At 65.2% G+C, this 22,571-nt stretch overlaps 2 protein-coding genes across 2 annotated transcripts in view; both read right to left on the reverse strand.

Annotated features, from left to right (window-relative positions):
* The window catches only part of CHD3 (chromodomain helicase DNA binding protein 3), a 108,590-nt gene that overhangs the window by 31,866 nt on the left and 54,153 nt on the right, over positions 1–22,571 (reverse strand). The window contains exons 17-25 of the mRNA XM_068998673.1: positions 22,114–22,251; positions 20,276–20,397; positions 17,965–18,138; positions 17,738–17,879; positions 15,132–15,263; positions 11,723–11,840; positions 8,737–8,861; positions 6,781–7,012; positions 1,499–1,665 (exon numbers count right to left, since the gene is read on the reverse strand). Of these exons, the coding sequence (XP_068854774.1) occupies positions 1,499–1,665; positions 6,781–7,012; positions 8,737–8,861; positions 11,723–11,840; positions 15,132–15,263; positions 17,738–17,879; positions 17,965–18,138; positions 20,276–20,397; positions 22,114–22,251 (1,350 nt within the window). The remainder of the gene's footprint in view (positions 1–1,498; positions 1,666–6,780; positions 7,013–8,736; positions 8,862–11,722; positions 11,841–15,131; positions 15,264–17,737; positions 17,880–17,964; positions 18,139–20,275; positions 20,398–22,113; positions 22,252–22,571) is intronic.
* Positions 1,679–4,798, reverse strand: LOC138100809 (keratin-associated protein 16-1-like; the record flags this gene model as incomplete). The annotated part of the gene is given in 8 exon segments (XM_068998671.1): positions 1,679–2,056; positions 2,108–2,486; positions 2,488–2,690; positions 2,692–2,903; positions 3,062–3,386; positions 3,389–3,519; positions 3,522–4,256; positions 4,324–4,798. Coding segments are annotated over 8 exon segments (2,838 nt in total), but the record flags the coding sequence as incomplete, so codon positions are not given.

Below are 22,571 nucleotides of genomic sequence, written 5' to 3' on the forward strand. Positions count from 1 at the left end.
CATCTCCATCTTCATCGTCTCTCCATCATCATCATCATCCTCACCATCTCCATCACCCCATCATCTCCATCATCATCATCATCCTCTCCATCTCCACCATCCCATCATCTCCATCTCCATCCTCTCCAGGGTCTCCAGCTCCATCATCCCCATCTTCATCGTCTCTCCATCATCATCACCCTCACCATCTCCATCACCTCATCATCTCCATCTTCATCGTCTCTCCATCATCATCATCACCCTCACCATCTCCATCACCTCATCATCTCCATCTTCATCGTCTCTCCATCATCATCATCACCCTCACCATCTCCATCACCTCATCATCTCCATCTTCATCGTCTCTCCATCATCATCATCATCATCCTCACCATCTCCATCATCATCATCATCATCATCATCCTCTCCATCTCCACCATCCCATCATCTCCATCTCCTTCCTCTCCAGGGTCTCCAGCTCCATCATCCCCATCTTCATCGTCTCTCCATCATCATCACCCTCACCATCTCCATCACCTCATCATCTCCATCTTCATCGTCTCTCCATCATCATCATCATCCTCACCATCTCCATCACCCCATCATCTCCATCATCATCCTCTCCATCTCCACCATCCCATCATCTCCACCCTCACCATCTCCATCACCTCACCATCTCCATCTTCATCGTCTCTCCACCATCATTATCATCCTCTCCATCTCCATCACCCCATCATCTCCATCATCATCCTCTCCATCTCCACCATCCCATCATCTCCACCCTCACCATCTCCATCACCTCATCATCTCCATCTTCATCGTCTCTCCATCATCATCATCATCCTCTCCATCTCCATCGCCCCATCATCTCCATCATCATCATCATCATCCTCTCCATCTCCACCATCCCATCATCTCCACCCTCACCATCTCCATCACCTCATCATCTCCATCTTCATCGTCTCTCCATCATCATCATCATCCTCTCCATCTCCATCGCCCCATCATCTCCATCATCATCATCATCATCCTCTCCATCTCCACCATCCCATCATCTCCATCTCCATCCTCTCCAGGGTCTCCAGCTCCATCATCCCCATCTTCATCGTCTCTCCATCATCTCCACCCTCACCATCTCCATCACCTCATCATCTCCATCTTCATCGTCTCTCCATCATCATCATCATCCTCACCATCTCCACCATCCCATCATCTCCACCCTCACCATCTCCATCGCCCCATCATCTCCATCATCATCATCATCATCATCATCCTCTCCATCTCCACCATCCCATCATCTCCACCCTCACCATCTCCATCACCCCATCATCTCCATCATCATCATCATCATCATCATCATCATCATCATCCTCTCCATCTCCACCATCCCATCATCTCCATCTCCATCCTCTCCAGGGTCTCCAGCTCCATCATCCCGGTGTCCCCACCCACCCGGTGTCCCCACCCGGTGTCCCCACCCCACCCGGTGTCCCCACCCACCCCGCTGTCCCCGCCGCACCTTGTCCTCCTCCCTGACGACGTACTGGGCCACCTTGAAGGAGCTCAGGTACTCGTTCATGTTCTGCACGTCGGCGTCGTCGGTGGCGTCCTGGTTGCGGTCCAGCAGCCGCGCGATGGCCTCGTTGTCGTAGTGGATGACGCTGCTGTCCTCCTCCTTGTTGTCCCCTGCGTGGCCACACCGCGTGACGCGCTGGCACGCGGCCGGACGCGCTCGGACACGGCCGGACGCGCTGGGATGCGCTGGGACATGCTGGGATGCACTGGGACGCACTGGGATGCACTGGGACATGGCCACACCGCGCTCAGACACGGCCGGACGAACTGGGATGCGCTGGGACGCGCTGGGATGCGCTGGGACGTGGCCGGACACACTCGGGACACGGCCGGACGCGCTGGGATGCGCTGGGACATGCTGGGATGCGCTGGGACATGGCACTGGGATGCACTGGGACATGGCCACACCGCGCTCAGACACGGCCGGACGCACTGGGATGCGCTGGGACGCACTGGGATGCGCTGGGACGCACTGGGATGCACTGGGACATGGCCGGACGCGCTCGGACACGGCCGGACGCGCTGGGATGCACTGGGACGCACTGGGATGCACTGGGACATGGCCGGACGCGCTCGGACACGGCCGGACGCGCTGGGATGCACTGGGACGCACTGGGATGCACTGGGACGCACTGGGACATGGCCACACCGCGCTCAGACATGGTCGGACGCGCTGGGATGAGCTGGGACATGGCCGGACACACTCGGACACGGCCGGACGCACTGGGATGCACTGGGACGCATTGGGATGCACTGGGACATGGCCGGACACACTCGGACATGGCCGGACGCACTGGGATGCACTGGGACGCACTGGGATGCACTGGGACATGGCCGGACGCGCTCGGACACGGCCGGACGCGCTGGGATGCACTGGGACGCACTGGGATGCGCTGGGACACACTGGGATGCACTGGGACATGGCCGGACACACTCGGACACGGCCGGACGCGCTGGGATGCACTGGGACATGCTGGGATGCACTGGGACATGGCCACACCGCGCTCAGACACGGCCGGACGCACTGGGATGCACTGGGACGCACTGGGATGCACTGGGACATGGCCGGACCCGCTCGGACACGGCCGGACGCGCTGGGATGCACTGGGACGCACTGGAATGCACTGGGACATGGCACTGGGATGCACTGGGACATGCTGGGATGCACTGGGACATGGCCACACCGCGCTCAGACACGGCCGGACGCGCTGGGATGCACTGGGACACACTGGGATGCACTGGGACATGGCCGGACACACTCGGACACGGCCAGATGCGCTGGGATGCGCTGGGACATGCTGGGATGCACTGGGACGCACTGGGATGCACTGGGACATGGCCACACCGCGCTCAGACACGGCCGGACGCGCTGGGATGCACTGGGACGCACTGGAATGCACTGGGACGCACTGGGATGCACTGGGACATGGCCACACCGCGCTCAGACACGGCCGGACGAACTGGGATGCGCTGGGACGCACTGGGATGCACTGGGACATGGCCACACCGCGCTCAGACACGGCCGGACGCGCTGGGATGCGCTGGGACGCACTGGAATGCACTGGGACATGGCACTGGGATGCACTGGGACATGGCCACACCGCGCTCAGACATGGCCGGATGCACTGGGATGCGCTGGGACGCACTGGGATGCACTGGGATGCACTGGGATGCACTGGGACATGGCCGGACGCGCTCGGACACGGCCGGACGCGCTGGGATGCACTGGGACGCACTGGGATGCACTGGGACATGGCTGGACGCGCTCGGACACGGCCGGACGCGCTGGGATGCACTGGGACGCACTGGGATGCACTGGGACGCACTGGGACATGGCCACACCGCGCTCAGACACGGCCGGACGCGCTGGGATGAGCTGGGACGCACTGGGATGCACTGGGACATGGCCGGACGCGCTCGGACACGGCCGGACGCGCTGGGATGCACTGGGACGCACTGGAATGCACTGGGACATGGCCACACCGCGCTCAGACATGGCCAGACGCGCTGGGATGCGCTGGGACGCGCTGGGATGCGCTGGGACGCACTGGGATGCACTGGGATGCGCTGGGATGCACTGGGACGCACTGGGATGCACTGGGACATGGCACTGGGATGCACTGGGACATGCTGGGATGCACTGGGACATGGCCACACCGCGCTCAGACACGGCCGGACGCGCTGGGATGCACTGGGACACACTGGGATGCACTGGGACATGGCCGGACACGCTCGGACATGGCCGGACGCACTGGGATGCACTGGGACGCACTGGGATGCACTGGGACATGGCCACACCGCGCTCAGACACGGCCGGACACGCTGGGATGCACTGGGACACACTGGGATGCACTGGGACGCGCTGGGACGCACTGGGACGCGCTGGCACGTGGCCGGACGCGCTCGGACATGGCCGGACACGTTGGCACGTGCTGGGACGCAGCCGGAAGCGCTGGGATGCGCGGGGATGCACTGGGACACACTGGGACACACTGGGATGTGCTGGAACGCCCTGGGACACGCTGGGACGCACTGGGACGTGGCCGGATGCGCGGGGATGTGCTCGGACACGGCGAGACGTGCTGGGACACACTGGGATGCGCTGGGACACACTGGGACGCGCTCGGACACGGCCGGACACACTGGGACACACTGGGATGTGCTGGGACGCACTGGGATGCGCTGGGACACACTGGGACGCGCTCGGACACAGGCGGACATGCTGGGACACACTGGGACGCGCTGGTACGTGGCCGGACGTGCTGGGACACGGCCGGACACGCTGGGACGCACTGGGATGCGCTGGGACACGCTCAGACACGGCCGGACATGCTGGGACACACTGGGACACGCTGGGACGCGCTGGGAGGCGGCCAGACGCACTGGGACACACTGGGACACACTGGGACACACTGGGACACACTGGCATGTGGATAGGTGGGCTGGGACATGGCCGGACGCGCTGGGACACGGCCGGACACACTGGGACACACTGGGACGCACTGGGACGCGCTGGGACATGGCCCCACACCAGCACGGCCCCGCACGCTCTGACGCGGCCGGACACACTGGGACGCACTGGGACACGCTGGGACACGCTGGGACACGCTGGGACACACTGGGACACGGCCCCGCACCAGCACGGCCCCACACGCTCTGACGCGGCCGGACAGGCGCCAACGCGACGTGACACGGCTCTGTCACACTCCAACGTGGCCCAGCACGGCCCAGTCCAGCCCAGCATGGCCCAGTCCAGCCCAGCCCAGCCCAGCACAGCCCAGCCCAGCCCAGCCCATTCCAGCCCAATAGGGCCCAGCCCAGCCCAGTCCAGCCCAGTCCAGTCCAGCACAGCCCAGCCCAGCCCAGCCCAGTCCAGCCTAATAGGGCCCAGCACAGCCTAGCACGGTCCAGTCCAACCCAGTACAGCCCAGTCCAGCCCAGCCCAGCCCAGCCCAGCCCAGCCTAGTCCAACCCAGCACAGCCCAGCCCAGTCCAGCCCAGCACAGCCCAGTCCAGCCCAATAGGGCCCAGTCCAGCCCAGTCCAGCCCAGCCCAGCCCAGCCCAGCCCAGCCCAGTCCAACCCAGTCCAGTCCAGCCCAGCACAGTCCAGTCCAGCATGGCCCAGCCCAGTCCAGCCCAACCTAGCATGGCCCAGCACAGCCCAGCCCAGTCCAGCCCAGTCCAGCCTGGCTCAGCCCAGCCCAGCCCAGCCCAGCCCAGTCCAGCCCAATAGGGCCCAGTCCAGCCCAGCCCAGCCCAGCCTAGCTCAGCTCAGTCCAACCCAGTCCAGTCCAGCCTGGCCCAGTCCAGTCCAGCCCAGCACAGTCCAGTCCAGCACGGCCCAGTCCAGCCCAGCACAGCCCAGCACAGCCCATTCCAGCCCAATAGGGCCCAGCACAGCCCAGTCCAGCCCAGTCCAGTCCAGCACAGCCCAGCCCAGCCCAGCCCAGTCCAGCCCAATAGGGCCCAGCACAGCCTAGCACGGTCCAGTCCAACCCAGTACAGCCCAGTCCAGCCCAGCCCAGCCCAGCCCAGCCCAGCCTAGTCCAACCCAGCACAGCCCAGCCCAGTCCAGCCCAGCACAGCCCAGTCCAGCCCAATAGGGCCCAGTCCAGCCCAGTCCAGCCCAGCCCAGCCCAGCCCAGCCCAGCCCAGTCCAACCCAGTCCAGTCCAGCCCAGCACAGTCCAGTCCAGCATGGCCCAGCACAGTCCAGCCCAGCCTAGCATGGCCCAGCACAGCCCAGCCCAGTCCAGCCCAGTCCAGCCTGGCTCAGCCCAGCCCAGCCCAGCCCAGCCCAGTCCAGCCCAATAGGGCCCAGTCCAGCCCAGCCCAGCCCAGCCTAGCTCAGCTCAGTCCAACCCAGTCCAGTCCAGCCTGGCCCAGTCCAGTCCAGCCCAGCACAGTCCAGTCCAGCACGGCCCAGTCCAGCCCAGCACAGCCCAGCACAGCCCATTCCAGCCCAATAGGGCCCAGCACAGCCCAGTCCAGCCCAGTCCAGTCCAGCACAGCCCAGCCCAGCCCAGTCCAGCCCAATAGGGCCCAGCACAGCCTAGCACGGTCCAGTCCAACCCAGTACAGCCCAGTCCAGCCCAGCCCAGCCCAGCCCAGCCTAGTCCAAACCAGCACAGCCCAGCCCAGTCCAGCCCAGCACAGCCCAGTCCAGCCCAATAGGGCCCAGTCCAGCCCAGCCCAGCCCAGCCCAGCCCAGCCCAGCCCAGCCCAGTCCAGCCCAATAGGGCCCAGCACAGCCTAGCACGGTCCAGTCCAGCCCAGCACAGCCCATTCCAGCCCAATAGGGCCCAGTCCAGCCCAGTCCAGCCTGGCTCAGCCCAGCCCAGCCCAGCCCAGCCCAGCCCAGTCCAGCCCAATAGGGCCCAGTCCAGCCCAGCCCAGCCCAGCCCAGCTCAGCTCAGTCCAACCCAGTCCAGTCCAGCCTGGCCCAGTCCAGTCCAGCCCAGCACAGTCCAGTCCAGCACGGCCCAGCACAGTCCAGCCCAGCCTAGCATGGCCCAGCCCAGCCCAGCCCAGTCCAGCCCAATAGGGCCCAGCCCAGCCCAGTCCAGTCCAGCACGGCCCAGCACAGTCCAGCCCAGCCCAGCACGGCCCAGTCCAGCCCAATAAGGCCCAGTCCAGCCCAGTCCAGCCCAACCCAGCCCAGCCCAGCCCAATAAGGCCCAGCCCAGCCCAGCCCAGCGCTCCCCGCCCCGTGCCCCCAGGGCTGACCCTCGTTCTCGTCCTTGAAGAGCTCCTCGGTGCCGAACTTGAGGATGTCGTCGAGCTCCTGCTTGGACATGGAGCCGGCCTTGGAGCCCAGCCCCGGGCGCACCACCAGGTGCGTCAGCATCATCTTGCGCTTGGCCACCTGCGTGATCCGCTCCTCCACCGAGGCCCGCGTCACGAAGCGGTAAATCATCACCTTGTTGGCCTGGCCGATGCGGTGCGCCCGGCTGAAGGCCTGGGGACAGCGGGGACACGTCAGGGACATCGTGGGGACACCGTGGGGACACAGCAGGGACAGGTCAAGGACATAGGGGGACACCCTGGCCGATGCAGTGAGCCCGGCTGAAGGTCTGGAGGGGTCAGGGACACGTCAGGGACATCGTGGGGACAGGTCAGGGACATGTCAAGGACATAGTGGGACACCCTGGCCGATGCGGTGAGCCCGGCTGAAGGTCTGGAGGGGTCAGGGACACGTCAGGGACATCGTGGGGACAGGTCAGGGACATGTCAAGGACATAGTGGGACACCCTGGCCGATGCGGTGAGCCCGGCTGAAGGCCTGGGGGGATGGGGATGGGTCAGGGACGTTGTGGGGACATCGTGGGGACACGTCAGGGACAGGTCAGGTGGGGTGGGGACAGGTCAGGGACAGGTCAGGGACATAGGGGGACACCCTGGCCGATGCGGTGCGCCCGGCTGAAGGCCTGGGGACAGCGGGGACACGTCAGGGACATCGTGGGGACAGGTTAGGGACATGTCAAGGACATAGGGGGACACCCTGGCCGATGCAGTGCACCTGGCTGAAGGCCTGGGGGGACGGGGACGGGTCAGGGACGTTGTGGGGACATCGTGGGGACATCGTGGGGACAGGTCAGGGACATGTCAGGGACATAGTGGGACACCCTGGCCGATGTGGTGCGCCCGGCTGAAGGTCTGGGGGGACAGGGATGGGACAGGGATGGGTCAGGGACATCGTGGGGACATCGTGGGGACACATCAGGGACAGGTCGAGGACATAGGGGGACACCCTGGCCGATGCGGTGCACCCGGCTGAAGGCCTGGGGACAGCGGGGACGGGTCAGGGACATCGTGGGGACATCGTGGGGACACGTCAGGGATACGTCAGGTGGGGTGGGAACACGTCAGGGACACAGGGGGACACCCTGGCCAATGCAGCACGCCCGGCTGAAGGTCTGGGGGGACAGGGACACGTCAGGGACATCGTGGGGACATCGTGGGGACACATCAGGGACACGTCAGGTGGGGTGGGGACAGGTCAGGGACACGTCAGGGACATCGTGGGGACAGGTCAGGGACAGGTCAGGGACACGTCAGGGACAGGGGGGACACCCTGGCCAATGCAGTGAGCCCGGCTGAAGGTCTGGGGGGACGGGGACGGGTCAGGGACATCGCGGGGACACCCTGGGGACACCCTGGGGACACCGCAGGGACTTGGGAGGAGGTGGAGACAGGGAGCTGGGGAGGGTGACCCTGGGGAGGTGACACCGGCCAGGTGCCAGGGGTCAGGGGGTGACACTGGGGTGGTGACACTGGCCAGGTACCAGGGGTCAGGGGGTGACACTGGCCAGGTGACACTGGCCAGGTGCCAGGGGTCAGGGGGTGACACTGGACAGGTGCCAGGGGCTGGTGGGTGACACTGGGGAGGTGACCCTGGCCAGGTGCCAGGGCTGAGGGGGTGACACTGGACAGGTGCCAGGGGTCAGGGGGTGACACTGGACAGGTGACACCGGCCAGGTGCCAGGGCTGAGGGGGTGACACTGGACAAGTGACACTGGCCAGGTGCCAGGGGCTGGTGGGTGACCCTGGGGAGGTGACCCTGGCCAGGTGCCAGGGGTCAGGGGGTGACAGTGGCCAGGTGCCGGGGGCAGGTATGTGCCACTGGACAGATGACACCGGCCAGGTGCCAGGGGTCAGGGGGTGACAGTGGCCAGGTGCCCACCTGGATGTCGTTGTGGGGGTTCCAGTCCGAGTCGAAGATGACCACGGTGTCGGCCGTCGCCAGGTTGATGCCGAGGCCCCCGGCCCGCGTCGACAGCAGGAAACAGAACTGCTGCGCCCCCGGCGCTGCCCCCCCGGAGTCAGTGCGGGACCCAAAACCCCCCAAAATCACCCCAAAACCACCCCAAACCCACCTCCACTGCTGCGCCCCCGGCGCTGCCCCCCCGGAGTCAGTGCGGGACCCAAAACCCCCCAAAATCACCCCAAAATCACCCCAAACCCACCTCCACTGCTGCGCCCCTGGCACTGCCCCCCCGGAGTCAGTGCGGGACCCAAAACCCCCTAAAATCACCCCAAAAACACCCCAAACCCACCTCCACTGCTGCGCCCCCGGCGCTGCCCCCCAGAGTCAGTGTGGGACCCAAAACCCCCCAAAATCACCCCAAAAACACCCCAAACCCACCTCCACTGCTGCGCCCCTGGCACTGCCCCCCCGGAGTCAGTGCGGGACCCAAAACCCCCCAAAATCACCCCAAAAACACCCCAAACCCACCTCCACTGCTGCGCCCCCGGCGCTGCCCCCCCGGAGTCAGTGCGGGACCCAAAACCCCCCAAAATCACCCCAAAATCACCCCAAAACCACCCCAAAACCAGCTGGTGCTGGCAGACACCTGTCCCCGGACACCCTGAATCCCCCCGGGACATCTGGATCCCCCTGTCCCTGTCCCCATCCCTGTCCCTGTCCCTGTGCCCATCCCTGTGCCCTGTCCCTGTCCCCTGTGCCCTGTCCCTGTCCCCTGTGCCCATCCCTGTCCCCTGTCCCTGTCCCCGGTGTCCCTGTGCCCATCCCTGTGCCCTCTCCCTGTGCCCATCCCTGTCCCCTGTCCCTGTCCCCTGTGCCCTCTCCCTGTCCCCTGTGCCCATCCCTGTCCCTGTGCCCTGTGCCTGTGCCCATCCCTGTGCCCATCCCTGTGCCCATCCCTGTGCCCTGTGCCTGTGCCCTGTCCCTGTCCCCATCCCTGTGCCCATCCCTGTGCCCATCCCTGTGCCCTGTCCCCATCCCTGTCCCCTGTGCCCTCTCCCTGTCCCTGTGCCCATCCCTGTGCCCATCCCTGTCCCTGTGCCCATCCCTGTGCCCTGTTCCTGTGCCCATCCCTGTGCCCATCCCTGTGCCCTGTCCCCCATCTCTGTCCCCTGTGCCCATCCCTGTGCCCTGTCCCTGTCCCCATCCCTGTCCCCGGTGTCCCTGTGCCCATCCCTGTGCCCATCTCTGTGCCCATCCCTGTGCCCTGTCCCTGTCCCCTGTGCCCTCTCCCTGTCCCTGTGCCCATCCCTGTGCCCATCCCTGTGCCCTGTCCCTGTCCCCGGTGTCCCTGTGCCCATCCCTGTGCCCATCCCTGTGCCCTGTCCCCATCCCTGTCCCCTGTGCCCTCTCCCTGTCCCCTGTGCCCTGTCCCTGTCCCCATCCCTGTGCCCATCCCTGTGCCCTGTCCCTGTGCCCATCCCTGTGCCCATCCCTGTGCCCATCCCTGTCCCCTGTGCCCATCCCTGTGCCCATCCCTGTGCCCTGTCCCCCATCCCTGTCCCCTGTGCCCATCCCTGTGCCCTGTCCCTGTGCCCATCCCTGTGCCCTGTCCCTGTCCCCTGTCCCTGTGCCCATCCCTGTGCCCATCCCTGTGCCCTGTCCCTGTCCCCATCCCTGTCCCCATCCCTGTGCCCATCCCTGTCCCTGTCCCCATCCCTGTGCCCATCCCTGTGCCCATCCCTGTCCCCATCCCTGTGCCCATCCCTGTGCCCTGTCCCTGTGCCCATCCCTGTGCCCATCCCTGTGCCCATCCCTGTCCCCTGTGCCCATCCCTGTGCCCTGTCCCTGTGCCCATCCCTGTGCCCTGTCCCTGTGCCCTGTCCCTGTGCCCTGTCCCTGTGCCCGGTGTTGCTGTGCCCATCCCTGTGCCCATCCCTGTGCCCTGTCCCTGTGCCCATCCCTGTGCCCTCTCCCTGTCCCTGTGCCCATCCCTGTGCCCATCCCTGTGCCCATCCCTGTGCCCTGTCCCTGTGCCCATCCCTGTGCCCTGTCCCTGTGCCCTGTCCCTGTGCCCATCCCTGTGCCCATCCCTGTGCCCATCCCTGTGCCCTGTCCCTGTCCCCTGTGCCCTCTCCCTGTCCCTGTGCCCATCCCTGTGCCCATCCCTGTGCCCATCCCTGTGCCCTGTCCCCATCCCTGTCCCCTGTGCCCTCTCCCTGTCCCCTGTGCCCTCTCCCTGTCCCCATCCCTGTGCCCATCCCTGTGCCCTGTCCCTGTCCCCTGTGCCCTCTCCCTGTCCCTGTGCCCATCCCTGTCCCCTGTCCCTGTCCCCAGTGTCCCTGTGCCCATCCCTGTGCCCATCCCTGTCCCCTGTGCCCATCCCTGTGCCCTGTCCCTGTGCCCATCCCTGTGCCCTGTCCCTGTCCCCTGTCCCTGTCCCCTGTCCCTGTGCCCATCCCTGTGCCCATCCCTGTGCCCCATCCCTGTGCCCTGTCCCCATCCCTGTCCCCTGTGCCCTCTCCCTGTCCCCTGTGCCCTGTCCCTGTCCCCACCCCTGTGCCCATCCCTGTGCCCTGTCCCTGTCCCTGTGCCCATCCCTGTGCCCTCTCCCTGTCCCTGTGCCCATCCCTGTCCCTGTGCCCATCCCTGTGCCCGTCCCTGTGCCCATCCCTGTGCCCTGTCCCTGTGCCCTGTCCCTGTCCCCTGTGCCCTCTCCCTGTCCCCTGTGCCCTGTCCCTGTCCCCACCCCTGTGCCCATCCCTGTGCCCTGTCCCTGTCCCTGTGCCCATCCCTGTGCCCTCTCCCTGTCCCTGTGCCCATCCCTGTCCCTGTGCCCATCCCTGTGCCCATCCCTGTGCCCATCCCTGTGCCCTGTCCCTGTCCCTGTGCCCATCCCTGTGCCCTCTCCCTGTCCCTGTGCCCATCCCTGTGCCCTGTGCCCATCCCTGTGCCCTGTCCCTACCGTTGAAGCGGTCGATGGCCTCCTGCCGCAGGGCCCCGGTGATGCCGCCATCGATCCTCTCGTACTTGTAGCCCTCGTAGTCCAGGAAATCCTCCAGCAGGTCCAGCATCTTCGTCATCTGCGGCAACTGGTTACACTGGGAGGGACTGGGAGGGACTGGGACTGGCACTGCTTACACTGGGAGGGACTGGGAGGGACTGGGAGCCTGTGCTGGGCACACTGGGAGGGACTGGGACTGGCACCGGTTAGACTGGGAGGGACTGGGAGGGACTGGGAGCCTGTGCTGGGCACACTGGGAGGGACTGGGACTGGCACTGGTTAGACTGGGAGGGACTGGGAGCCTGTGCTGGGCACACTGGGAGGGACTGGGACTGGCACTGGTTAGACTGGGAGGGACTGGGAGGGAGTGGGACTGCCACCGGTTAGACTGGGAGGGACTGGGAGGGACTGGGAGCCTGTGCTGGGCACACTGGGAGGGACTGGGACTGCCACTGGTTAGACTGGGAGGGAGTGGGAGCCTGTGCTGGGCACACTGGGAGGGACTGGGATTGGCACTGGTTAGACTGGGAGGGACTGGGAGCCTGTGCTGGGCACACTGGGAGGGACTGGGACTGGCACTGGTTAGACTGGGAGGGACTGGGAGCCTGTGCTGGGCACACTGGGAGGGACTGGGACTGGCACTGGTTAGACTGGGAGGGACTGGGAGCCTGTGCTGGGCACACCGGGAGGGACTGGGACTGGCACTGGTTAGACTGGGAGGGACTGGGAGCCTGTGCTGGGCACACTGGGAGGGACTGGGACTGCCACTGGTTAGACTGGGAAGGACTGGGAGCCTGTGCTGGGCACACTGGGAGGGACTGGGATTGGCACTGGTTAGACTGGGAGGGACTGGGAGCCTGTGCTGGGCACACTGGGAGGGACTGGGACCGGCACTGGTTAGACTGGGAGGGACTGGGAGCCTGTGCTGGGCACACTGGGAGGGACTGGGATTGGCACTGGTTAGACTGGGAGGGACTGGGAGCCTGTGCTGGGCACACTGGGACTGCCACTGGTTAGACTGGGAGGGAGTGGGAGCCTGTGCTGGGCACACTGGGAGTGCTGGCACTGGCACTGGTTAGACTGGGAGGGACTGGGAGCCTGTGCTGGGCACACTGGGAGGGACTGGGACTGGCACTGGTTAGACTGGGAGGGACTGGGAGCCTGTGCTGGGCACACTGGGACTGCCACTGGTTAGACTGGGAGGGAGTGGGAGCCTGTGCTGGGCACACTGGGAGGGACTGGGACTGCCACTGGTTAGACTGGGAGGGACTGGGAGCCTGTGCTGGGCACACTGGGAGGGACTGGGACTGCCACTGGTCAGACTGGGAGGGACTGGGAGCCTGTGCTGGGCACACTGGGAGGGACTGGGACTGCCACTGGTCAGACTGGGAGGGACTGGGAGCCTGTGCTGGGCACACTGGGAGGGACTGGGACTGCCACTGGTTAGACTGGGAAGGACTGGGAGCCTGTGCTGGGCACACTGGGAGGGACTGGGACTGCCACTGGTTAGACTGGGAGGGAGTGGGAGCCTGTGCTGGGCACACTGGGAGGGACTGGGACTGGCACTGGTTAGACTGGGAGGGACTGGGAGCCTGTGCTGGGCACACTGGGAGGGACTGGGAGGGACTGGGAGCCCGTACTGGGCACACTGGGAGGGACTGGGAGGGACTGGGAGCCCGTACTGGGCACACTGGGCACACTGGGAGGGACTGGGAGGGACTGGGAGGGACTGGGAGCCCGTACTGGGCACACTGGGAGGGACTGGGAGGGACTGGGAGCCCGTACTGGGCACACTGGGAGGGACTGGGAGCCTGTACTGGGCACACTGGGCACACCGGGAGGGACTGGGAGGGACTGGGAGGGACTGGGAGCCCGTACTGGGCACACTGGGAGGGACTGGGAGGGACTGGGAGGGACTGGGAGCCTGTACTGGGCACACTGGGCACACTGGGAGGGACTGGGAGGGACTGGGAGCCCGTACTGGGCACACTGGGAGGGACTGGGAGGGACTGGGAGGGACTGGGAGGGACTGGGAGCCTGTACTGGGCACACTGGGAGGGACTGGGAGCCCGTACTGGGCACACTGGGAGGGACTGGGAGGGACTGGGAGCCCGTACTGGGCACACTGGTGGTGGTTCCTGGGGCCCTGGGGGGGTTGGGGTATTACTGGGGTGGTTTCGGGGATATTTTGGGGATATTTGGGGATATTTGGGGATATTTTTAGGGTCCCACCAATGACAATGAGCACCCAGTGGTTCTGGGGATATTTTGGGGGTATTTTGGGGTATTTTGGGGCGTTTTTGGGGCATTTTGGGGGCGTTTTTGGGGTCCCACCTTGGACAAGATGAGCACGCGGTGCTTCTGGGGATATTTTGGGGTGGTTTTGGGGGTTTTTGGGGCACTTTTGGGGCATTTTTGGGGCGTTTTTGAGGTCCCACCTGGCAGAAGATGAGCACACGGTGCTTCTGGGGGTATTTTGGGGCGTTTTTGGGGGTTTTTGGGGCATTTTTGGGGCGTTTTTGGGGCGTTTTTGAGGTCCCACCTGGGACAAGATGAGCCCGCAGTGCTTCTGGGGGTATTTTGGGGTTTTTGGGGGTATTTTGGGGCCCCACCCAGGAGAAGATGAGCACGCGGTGCTTCTGGGGGTATTTTGAGGCGTTTTTGGGGGTATTTTGGGGTTTTTTGGGGCGTTTTGGGGGCGTTTTTGGGGTCCCACCTGGCAGAAGATGAGCACACGATGCTTCTGGGGGTATTTTGGGGCATTTTTGGGGGTTTTTGGGGCATTTTTGGGGTGTTTCTGGCGTATTTTGGGGCGTTTCTGAGGTCCCACCTGGGACAAGATGAGCACGCGGTGCTTCTGGGGGTATTTTGGGGTGGTTTTGGGGGTTTTTGGGGGCACTTTTGGGGCGTTTTTGAGGTCCCACCTGGGACAAGATGAGCACGCAGTGCTTCTGGGAGTATTTTGGAGGTATTTTGGGTGGTTTTGGGGCGTTTTTGGGGCGTTTCTGAGGTCCCACCTTGGACAAGATGAGCACGCGGTGCTTCTGGGGGTATTTTGGGGCGTTTTTGGGGGTTTTTGGGGCATTTTTGGGGTGTTTCTGGCGTATTTTGGGGCGTTTTTGGGGGTTTTTGGGGCATTTTTGGGGTGTTTCTGGCGTATTTTGGGGCGTTTCTGAGGTCCCACCTGGGACAAGATGAGCACGCAGTGCTTCTGGGAGTATTTTGGGGGTATTTTGGGTGGTTTTGGGGGTTTTTGGGGGCACTTTTGGGGCGTTTTTGAGGTCCCACCTTGGACAAGATGAGCACGCGGTGCTTCTGGGGGTATTTTGGGTGGTTTTGGGGCGTTTTTGGGGCGTTTTTGAGGTCCCACCTGGGAGAAGATGAGCACGCGGTGGTTCTGCTCCTTCAGCTTCCTCAGCATCTTCTGCAGCAGCAGCAGCTTCCCCGAGGCCTTGATCAGGGCCCCGCCCTCGTAGGCGCCGCTCGGCAGCTTCGGGGACTCCTGGGGACGCCCAGGGGACGGCGCCGTCACCGGCAGGGACCCGCGGGGACCCCGGCGTGTCCCCCCTGCCACCACCTCTGCCACGTCCCTCTGTCCCTTCCGTGTCCCTCTGTCCCTTCTGTGTCCCTCTGTCCCTTCCGTGTCCCCACATCCCTTCCGTGTCCCTCTGTCCCTTCCGTGTCCCCATGTCCCACCATGTCCCCCCTGTCTGATCACGTCCCCGTGTCCCTCCATCTTCTCCATGTCCCCACGTGCCACCACGTGCTCCACCCCACGTCCCTCTGTCCCTGCCATGTCACTCCAACCCCTCCCTGTCCCCATGTCCCTCCATGTCCCCCACCCCTCTGACCCTCCCATGTCCCTCCATGTCCCGTCCCTGTCCCCATGTCCCTCCATGTCCCCATGTCCCGTCCCTGTCCCCATGTCCCTCCATGTCCCCCCCATGTCCCCATGTCCCACACCCCTCTGACCCTCCCATGTCCCTCCACATCCCCTCCCTCTCCCCACATCCCCTCCATGTCCCCATGTCCCCCCATGTCCCACACCCCTCTGACCCTCCCATGTCCCCACATCCTCTCCATGTCCCCATGTCCCTCCCTATCCCCACGTCCCACATCCCTCTAACTCTTCCATGTCCCTCCATGTCTTCTCCATGTCCCCATGTCCCCCACCCCTCTGACCCTCTCATGTCCCTCCATGTCCTCTCCATGTCCCACATCTCTCACCCTCCCATGTCCCTCCACATCCCCTCCCTCTCCCCACATCCCCTCCATGTCCCCATGTCCCTCCATGTCCCTCAACCCTCTGACCCCTCCATGTCCCCTCCATGTTCTCTCCCTGTCCCCATGTCCCTCCATGTCCCCATGTCCCACATCCCTCTGACCCTCCCATGTCCCTCCATGTCCTCTCCATGTCCCCACATCCCCTCCACGTCCCCATGTCCCTCAACCCTCTGACCCTCCCATGTCCCTCCATGTCCCACACCTCTCTGACCATCCCATGTCCCTCCCTGTCCTCTCCAGGTCCCCACATCCCCTCCATGTCCCCACATCCTCTCCATGTCTCCATGTCCCTCCTTATCCCCATGTCCCACACCCCTCTAACCCTCCCATGTCCCTCCATGTCTTCTCCATGTCCCCACATCCCCTCCCTGTCCCCATGTCCCACATCTCTCTCACCCTCCCATGTCTCTCCATGTTCTCTCCCTGTCCCCACATCCTCTCCATGTCTCCATGTCCCTCCTTATCCCCATGTCCCACACGCTTCTGACCCTCCCATGTCCCTCCCTGTCCCCATGTCCCTCCATGTCCCCATGTCCTTCCATGTCCCCATGTCCTCTCCCTGTCCCCATGTCCCTCCCTGTCCCCATGTCCCACATCTCTCTCACCCTCCCATGTCCCTCCATGTCCCTCCATGTCCTCTCCATGTCCCCACATCCCCTCCATGTCCCCATGTCCCAGAACCCTCTGACCCTCCCACGTCCCCTCCATGTCCCCATGTCCCACATCTCTCCCACCTTCCCATGTCCCTCCATGTCCTCATGTCCCTCAACCCTCTGACCCTTCCATGTCCCCTCCATGTTCTCTCCCTGTCCCCATGTCCCTCCATGTCCCCATGTCCCACACCCCTCTGACCCTCCCATGTCCCTCCCTGTCCCCATGTCCCACATCTCTCTCACCCTCCCCTGTCCCTCCATGTCCTCTCCATGTCCCCACATCCCCTCCACGTCCCCATGTCCCTCAACCCTCTGACCCTCCCATGTCCCTCCATGTCCCACACCTCTCTGACCGTCCCATGTCCGTCCCTGTCCTCTCCATGTCCCCACATCCCCTCCATGTCTCCATGTCCCACAACCCTCTGACCCTCCCATGTCCTTCCATGTCCCCATGCCCTTCCCCGTCCCCACGTCCTCTCCCTGTCCCCACATCCCCTCCTTATCCCCATGTCCCTCACCCCTCTGACCCTCCCATGTCCCTCCATGTCCCCATGTCCCACATCCCTCTGACCCTCCCATGTCCCTCCATGTCCCCACATCCCACACCCCTCTGACCCTCCCATGTCCCTCCATGTCCCCACGTCCCCTCCCTGTCCCCATGTCCCTCCATGTCCCCACATCCCACACCCCTCTGACCCTCCCATGTCCCTCCATGTCCCCACGTCCCCTCCCTGTCCCCATGTCCCTCCATGTCCCCACATCCCACACCCCTCTGACCCTCCCATGTCCCTCCATGTCCCCATGTCCCACATGCCTCTGACCCTCCTATGTCCCTCCATGTCCCCACGTCCCCTCCCTGTCCCCACCTCCCCCACCCCTCTGACCCTCCCACATCCCCACGTCCCTCCACGTCCTCTCCCTGTCCCCACATCCCCACATCCCCCCCCCACATCCCCACATCCCAAACCCCTCTAACCCCCCCGAACTCCCCCCACACCCCCGAGCCCCGCCGGCGTCCCCGGCGTCGCCGTGTCCCCACCATGGCGGCCACGGGGAACAGGTAGGGGTGGTTGCAGCACTTCTTGAGGTCCATCATGATGTTGAGCAGCGACACCTGGTTCCCCCCGCCCCGCGAGTTCAGCGCCTCGAAGTTGCGCGTCAGGATGTACTTGTAGTACTTCCTGCGGGGACAGCGGTGGCACCGGCGGCTCTGGGGACAGCCGGCGGCGAGGGGACACCCCCCCCCTGGAGGGGACACGGGCCTACTTCTGCATGGGGCTGAGCTCCACGCGCACGATGAGCTCGGTCTTGGCCGGCATGTTCTTGAAGACGTCGGCCTTGAGGCGCCGCAGCATGTGGGGGCCCAGCAGGTCGTGCAGCTTCTTGATCTGGTCCTCCTTGGAGATGTCGGCGAACTCCTCCAGGAAGCCCTCCAGGTTGCTGGGGGAGGGCGGGGACACGGTGAGCTCGGGGACGCGGGGATGTGGTGGGGTGTGGAGGGGACATGGGGGGATATGGGGGGGCTGGAGGGACGTGGAGGGGCTGGAGGGACGTGGAGGGGACACAGGAACCCCTCCGGGTTGCTGGACGTGGGGATGTGGTGGGGTGTGGAGGGACATGGAGGGGACATGGAGGGGACATGGAGGGGACATGGAGGGGCTGGAGGGACGTGGGGACATGGAGGGATATGGTGGGGACATGGGGGGACATGGAGGGGCTGGAGGAACATGGAGGGGACATGGCGGGATGTGGAGGGGACATGGAGGGATGTGGAGGGGACATGGAGGGATGTGGAGGGGCTGGAGGGACTGGAGGGACATGGAGGGACATGGGGGGGACATGGTGGGACATGGGGGGACATGGAGGGACATGGGGGGGACATGGTGGGACATGGGGGGGACACGGGGACATGGTGGGACATGGAGGGGCTGGAGGGACGTGGGGACATGGAGGGATATGGTGGGGACATAGGGGGACATGGAGGGGCTGGAGGGACGTGGAGGGGACATGGGGGGATATGGAGGGGACAGGGGGACATGGAGGGGTTGGAGGGACTGGCGGAACATGGAGGGGACACAGGAACCCCTCCAGGTTGCTGGGGGAGGGCGGGGACACGGTGAGCTTGGGGACACGGGGATGTGGTGGGGTGTGGAGGGGACATGGTGGGACATGGAGGGGACATGGGGGGATATGGGGGGGACATGGGGGGACATGGAGGGGCTGGAGGGACGTGGAGGGGACACAGGAACCCCTCCGGGTTGCTGGACGTGGGGATGTGGTGGGGTGTGGAGGGACATGGAGGGGACATGGAGGGGACATGGAGGGGACATGGGGGGATATGGGGGGGCTGGAGGGACGTGGAGGGGACATGGGGGGATATGGAGGGGACAGGGGGACATGGAGGGGTTGGAGGGACGTGGAGGGACATGGAGGGGACACAGGAAGCCCTCCAGGTTGCTGGGGGAGGGCGGGGACACGGTGAGCTTGGGGATGTGGGGATGTGGTGGGGTGTGGAGGGGACATGGTGGGACATGGAGGGGACATGGGGGGATATGGGGGGGACATGGGGGGACATGGAGGGGCTGGAGGGACATGGAGGGGACATGGTAGGACATGGAGGGGCTGGAGGGACGTGGAGGGGACACAGGAACCCCTCCGGGTTGCTGGACGTGGGGATGTGGTGGGGTGTGGAGGGACATGGAGGGACATGGAGGGGACATGGAGGGGACATGGAGGGGCTGGAGGGATGTGGAGGGGACATGGGGGGATATGGAGGGGACATGGAGGGACATGGAGGGGACATGGAGGGGACATGGAGGGGCTGGAGGGACATGGAGGGGACACAGGAACCCCTCCAGGTTGCTGGGGGACAGCGGGGACACGGTGAGCTTGGGGACACGGGGATGTGGAGGGACGTGGAGGGGACACGGGGACAGGAGAGGACAGGAGGGGACAGAGGGGACAGAGGGGATGACACAGGGGACACACAGGTGACACACACGTGACACAGGGGACACATAGAGGTGACAGAGGTGACACAGAGGTGACACAGGTGACACAGAGGTGACACGGGGACGCACTTGAAGCGCTCGGGCGTGAGGAAGTTGAGCAGGAGGGGACACAGGTGACACAGGTGACACAGGGGACACAGGGGACACACACAGAGGTGACACAGGTGACACAGGTGACACAGGTGACACACAGGTGACACACAGGTGACACACAGGTGACACAGGGGACACACACAGAGGTGACACAGGTGACACAGGTGACACAGGGGACACACACAGAGGTGACACACAGGTGACACACAGGTGACAGAGGTGACACAGGTGACACGGGGACGCACTTGAAGCGCTCGGGCGTGAGGAAGTTGAGCAGGAGGGGACACAGGTGACACAGGGGACACACACAGAGGTGACACAGGTGACACAGAGGTGACACACAGGTGACACAGGTGACACAGGTGACACGGGGACACACACAGAGGTGACACAGGTGACACACAGGTGACACACAGGTGACACACAGGTGACAGAGGTGACACACAGGTGACACAGGTGACACGGGGACGCACTTGAAGCGCTCGGGCGTGAGGAAGTTGAGCAGGTGGAACAGCTCCTCCAGGTTGTTCTGCAGCGGCGTCCCCGTCAGCAGCAGCTTGTGCTCGATCTTGTACCCGTTCAGCACCCGGAAAAACTGCGGGGAGCAGCCCGTGGGCCCGAGCCCAACGGGGACCCCCTGAGCCAGCCCAGGGACACCCCGAGACACCCCAGGGACACCCCTGAGCCACCCCAGGGACACCCCCGAGCCAGCCCGTGGGCCCGAGCCCGACAGGGACCCCCCAAGCCACCCCAGGGACCCCCTGAGCCAGCCCGTGGGCCCGAGCCCGACAGGGACCCCCCAAGCCACCCCAGGGACCCCCTGAGCCACCCCAGGGACACCCCCGAGCCAGCCCGTGGGCCCGAGCCCGACAGGGACCCCCCAAGCCACCCCAGGGACCCCCTGAGCCAGCCCGTGGGCCCGAGCCCGACAGGGACCCCCCAAGCCACCCCAGGGACCCCCTGAGCCAGCCCATGGGCCCGAGCCCGACAGGGACCCCCCAAGCCACCCCAGGGACCCCCTGAGCCACCCCAGGGACCCCCCGAGCCACCCCAGGCACCCCCTGAGCCAGCCCGTGGGCCCGAGCCCGACAGGGACCCCCTGAGCCACCCCAGGGACCCCAAACCCACCAGGGACCCCCTGAGCCAGCCCAGGGACCCCAAACCCGACAGGGACCCCCTGAGCCACCCCAGGCACCCCCTGAGCCACCCCAGGGACCCCCCTGAGCCACCCCAGGGACCCCAAACCCACCAGGGACCCCCTGAGCCACCCCAGGGACCCCCCGAGCCACCCCAGGCACCCCCTGAGCCAGCCCGTGGGCCCGAGCCCGACAGGGACCCCCTGAGCCACCCCAGGGACCCCAAACCCGACAGGGACCCCCCCGAGCCACCTCAGGGACCCCCTGAGCCACCCCAGGGACCCCCTAAGCCAGCCCATGGGCCCGAGCCCGACAGGGACCCCCTGAGCCACCCCAGGGACCCCAAACCTGACAGGGAGCCCCCCTGAGCCACCCCAGGGACCCCCTGAGCCAGCCCGTGGGCCAGAGCCCGACAGGGACCCCCTGAGCCACCCCAGGGACCCCCCGAGCCAGCCCGTGGGCCCGAGCCTGACAGGGACCCCCTGAGCCACCCCAGGGACCCCCAAATGCACCAGGGACCCCCTGAGCCACCCCAGGGACCCCAAACCCGCCAGGGACCCCAAACCTGCCAGGGACCCCAAACCTGCCAGGGACCCCTCCCTGAGCCACCCCAGGGACCCCAAACCCGACAGGGACCCCCAAATGCACCAGGGACCCCTCTCTGAGCCACCCCAGGGACCCCAAACCCGACAGGGACCCCCTGAGCCACCCCAGGGACCCCAAACCTGACAGGGACCCCCCCTGAGCCACCACAGGGACCCCCAAATGCACCAGGGACCCCCTGATCCTCCCCTCAGACCACAAACCCACCAGGGACCCCCGATCCTGCCCCCAGACCCCAAATCCACCTGAGACACCCCTGATCCCCCAAAATAGGGGAGAGACCCCCCCCCCCGATCCTCCCCCACGAACGCCCAAATCCATCCCCAGGGCACCCTCGCACCCCCCCCACCCACCTCCCCCGGTTTTGGGGTGCCCCCTACACCCATGCCCGGGTTTTGGGGTGCCCCCCTGACCTCGAGCTGGTTGTTTTTGAGGCCCTGGGCCTCGCCCATAATCCTGAGGTAGCGGGGTGCCCCTCACCCCCCCCCATCGCCAGCTTTTGGGGTGCCTCCCACCCCCCATGGCCCCGCGTTTTTGGGGGTGCCCCACGGGGTTTCGGGGCGCCCCCTGACCTTGGACTGGTTGTTCTTGAGGCGGTGGGCCTCGTCCACCACGAGGCAGGCCCAGCGGATGGAGCCCAGCGCGGCCTGGTCGATGGTGATGAGCTCGTAGGACGTGAGCAGCACGTGGAACTTCACCTGCGCCTCGCGCTGCCGCCAGCGCCGGCCGCGGTCAGCGGGGAGCGGCCGGAGCCCCAAAACACAGCACAGCCCCCAAAACCTGCCACAGCCCCCGGCCAGAGCCCCAAAATACAGCACAGCCCCCAAAACCTGCCACAGCCCCCGGCCAGAGCCCCAAAATACAGACACCCAGAGCCCCAAAAGCCAACAGACTCAGCCAGAGCCCCAAAACCTGACACAGACTCACCCAGAACCCCAAAACACAGCACAGACCCCAAAACCCAGCACAGCCCCCCGCCAGAGCCCCAAAATACAGACACCCAGAGCCCCAAAAGCCAACAGACTCAGCC

The sequence above is a fragment of the Aphelocoma coerulescens genome, unplaced genomic scaffold (assembly GCF_041296385.1).
Source record: "Aphelocoma coerulescens isolate FSJ_1873_10779 unplaced genomic scaffold, UR_Acoe_1.0 HiC_scaffold_143, whole genome shotgun sequence".
NCBI classification, from domain to species: Eukaryota; Metazoa; Chordata; class Aves; order Passeriformes; family Corvidae; genus Aphelocoma; species Aphelocoma coerulescens.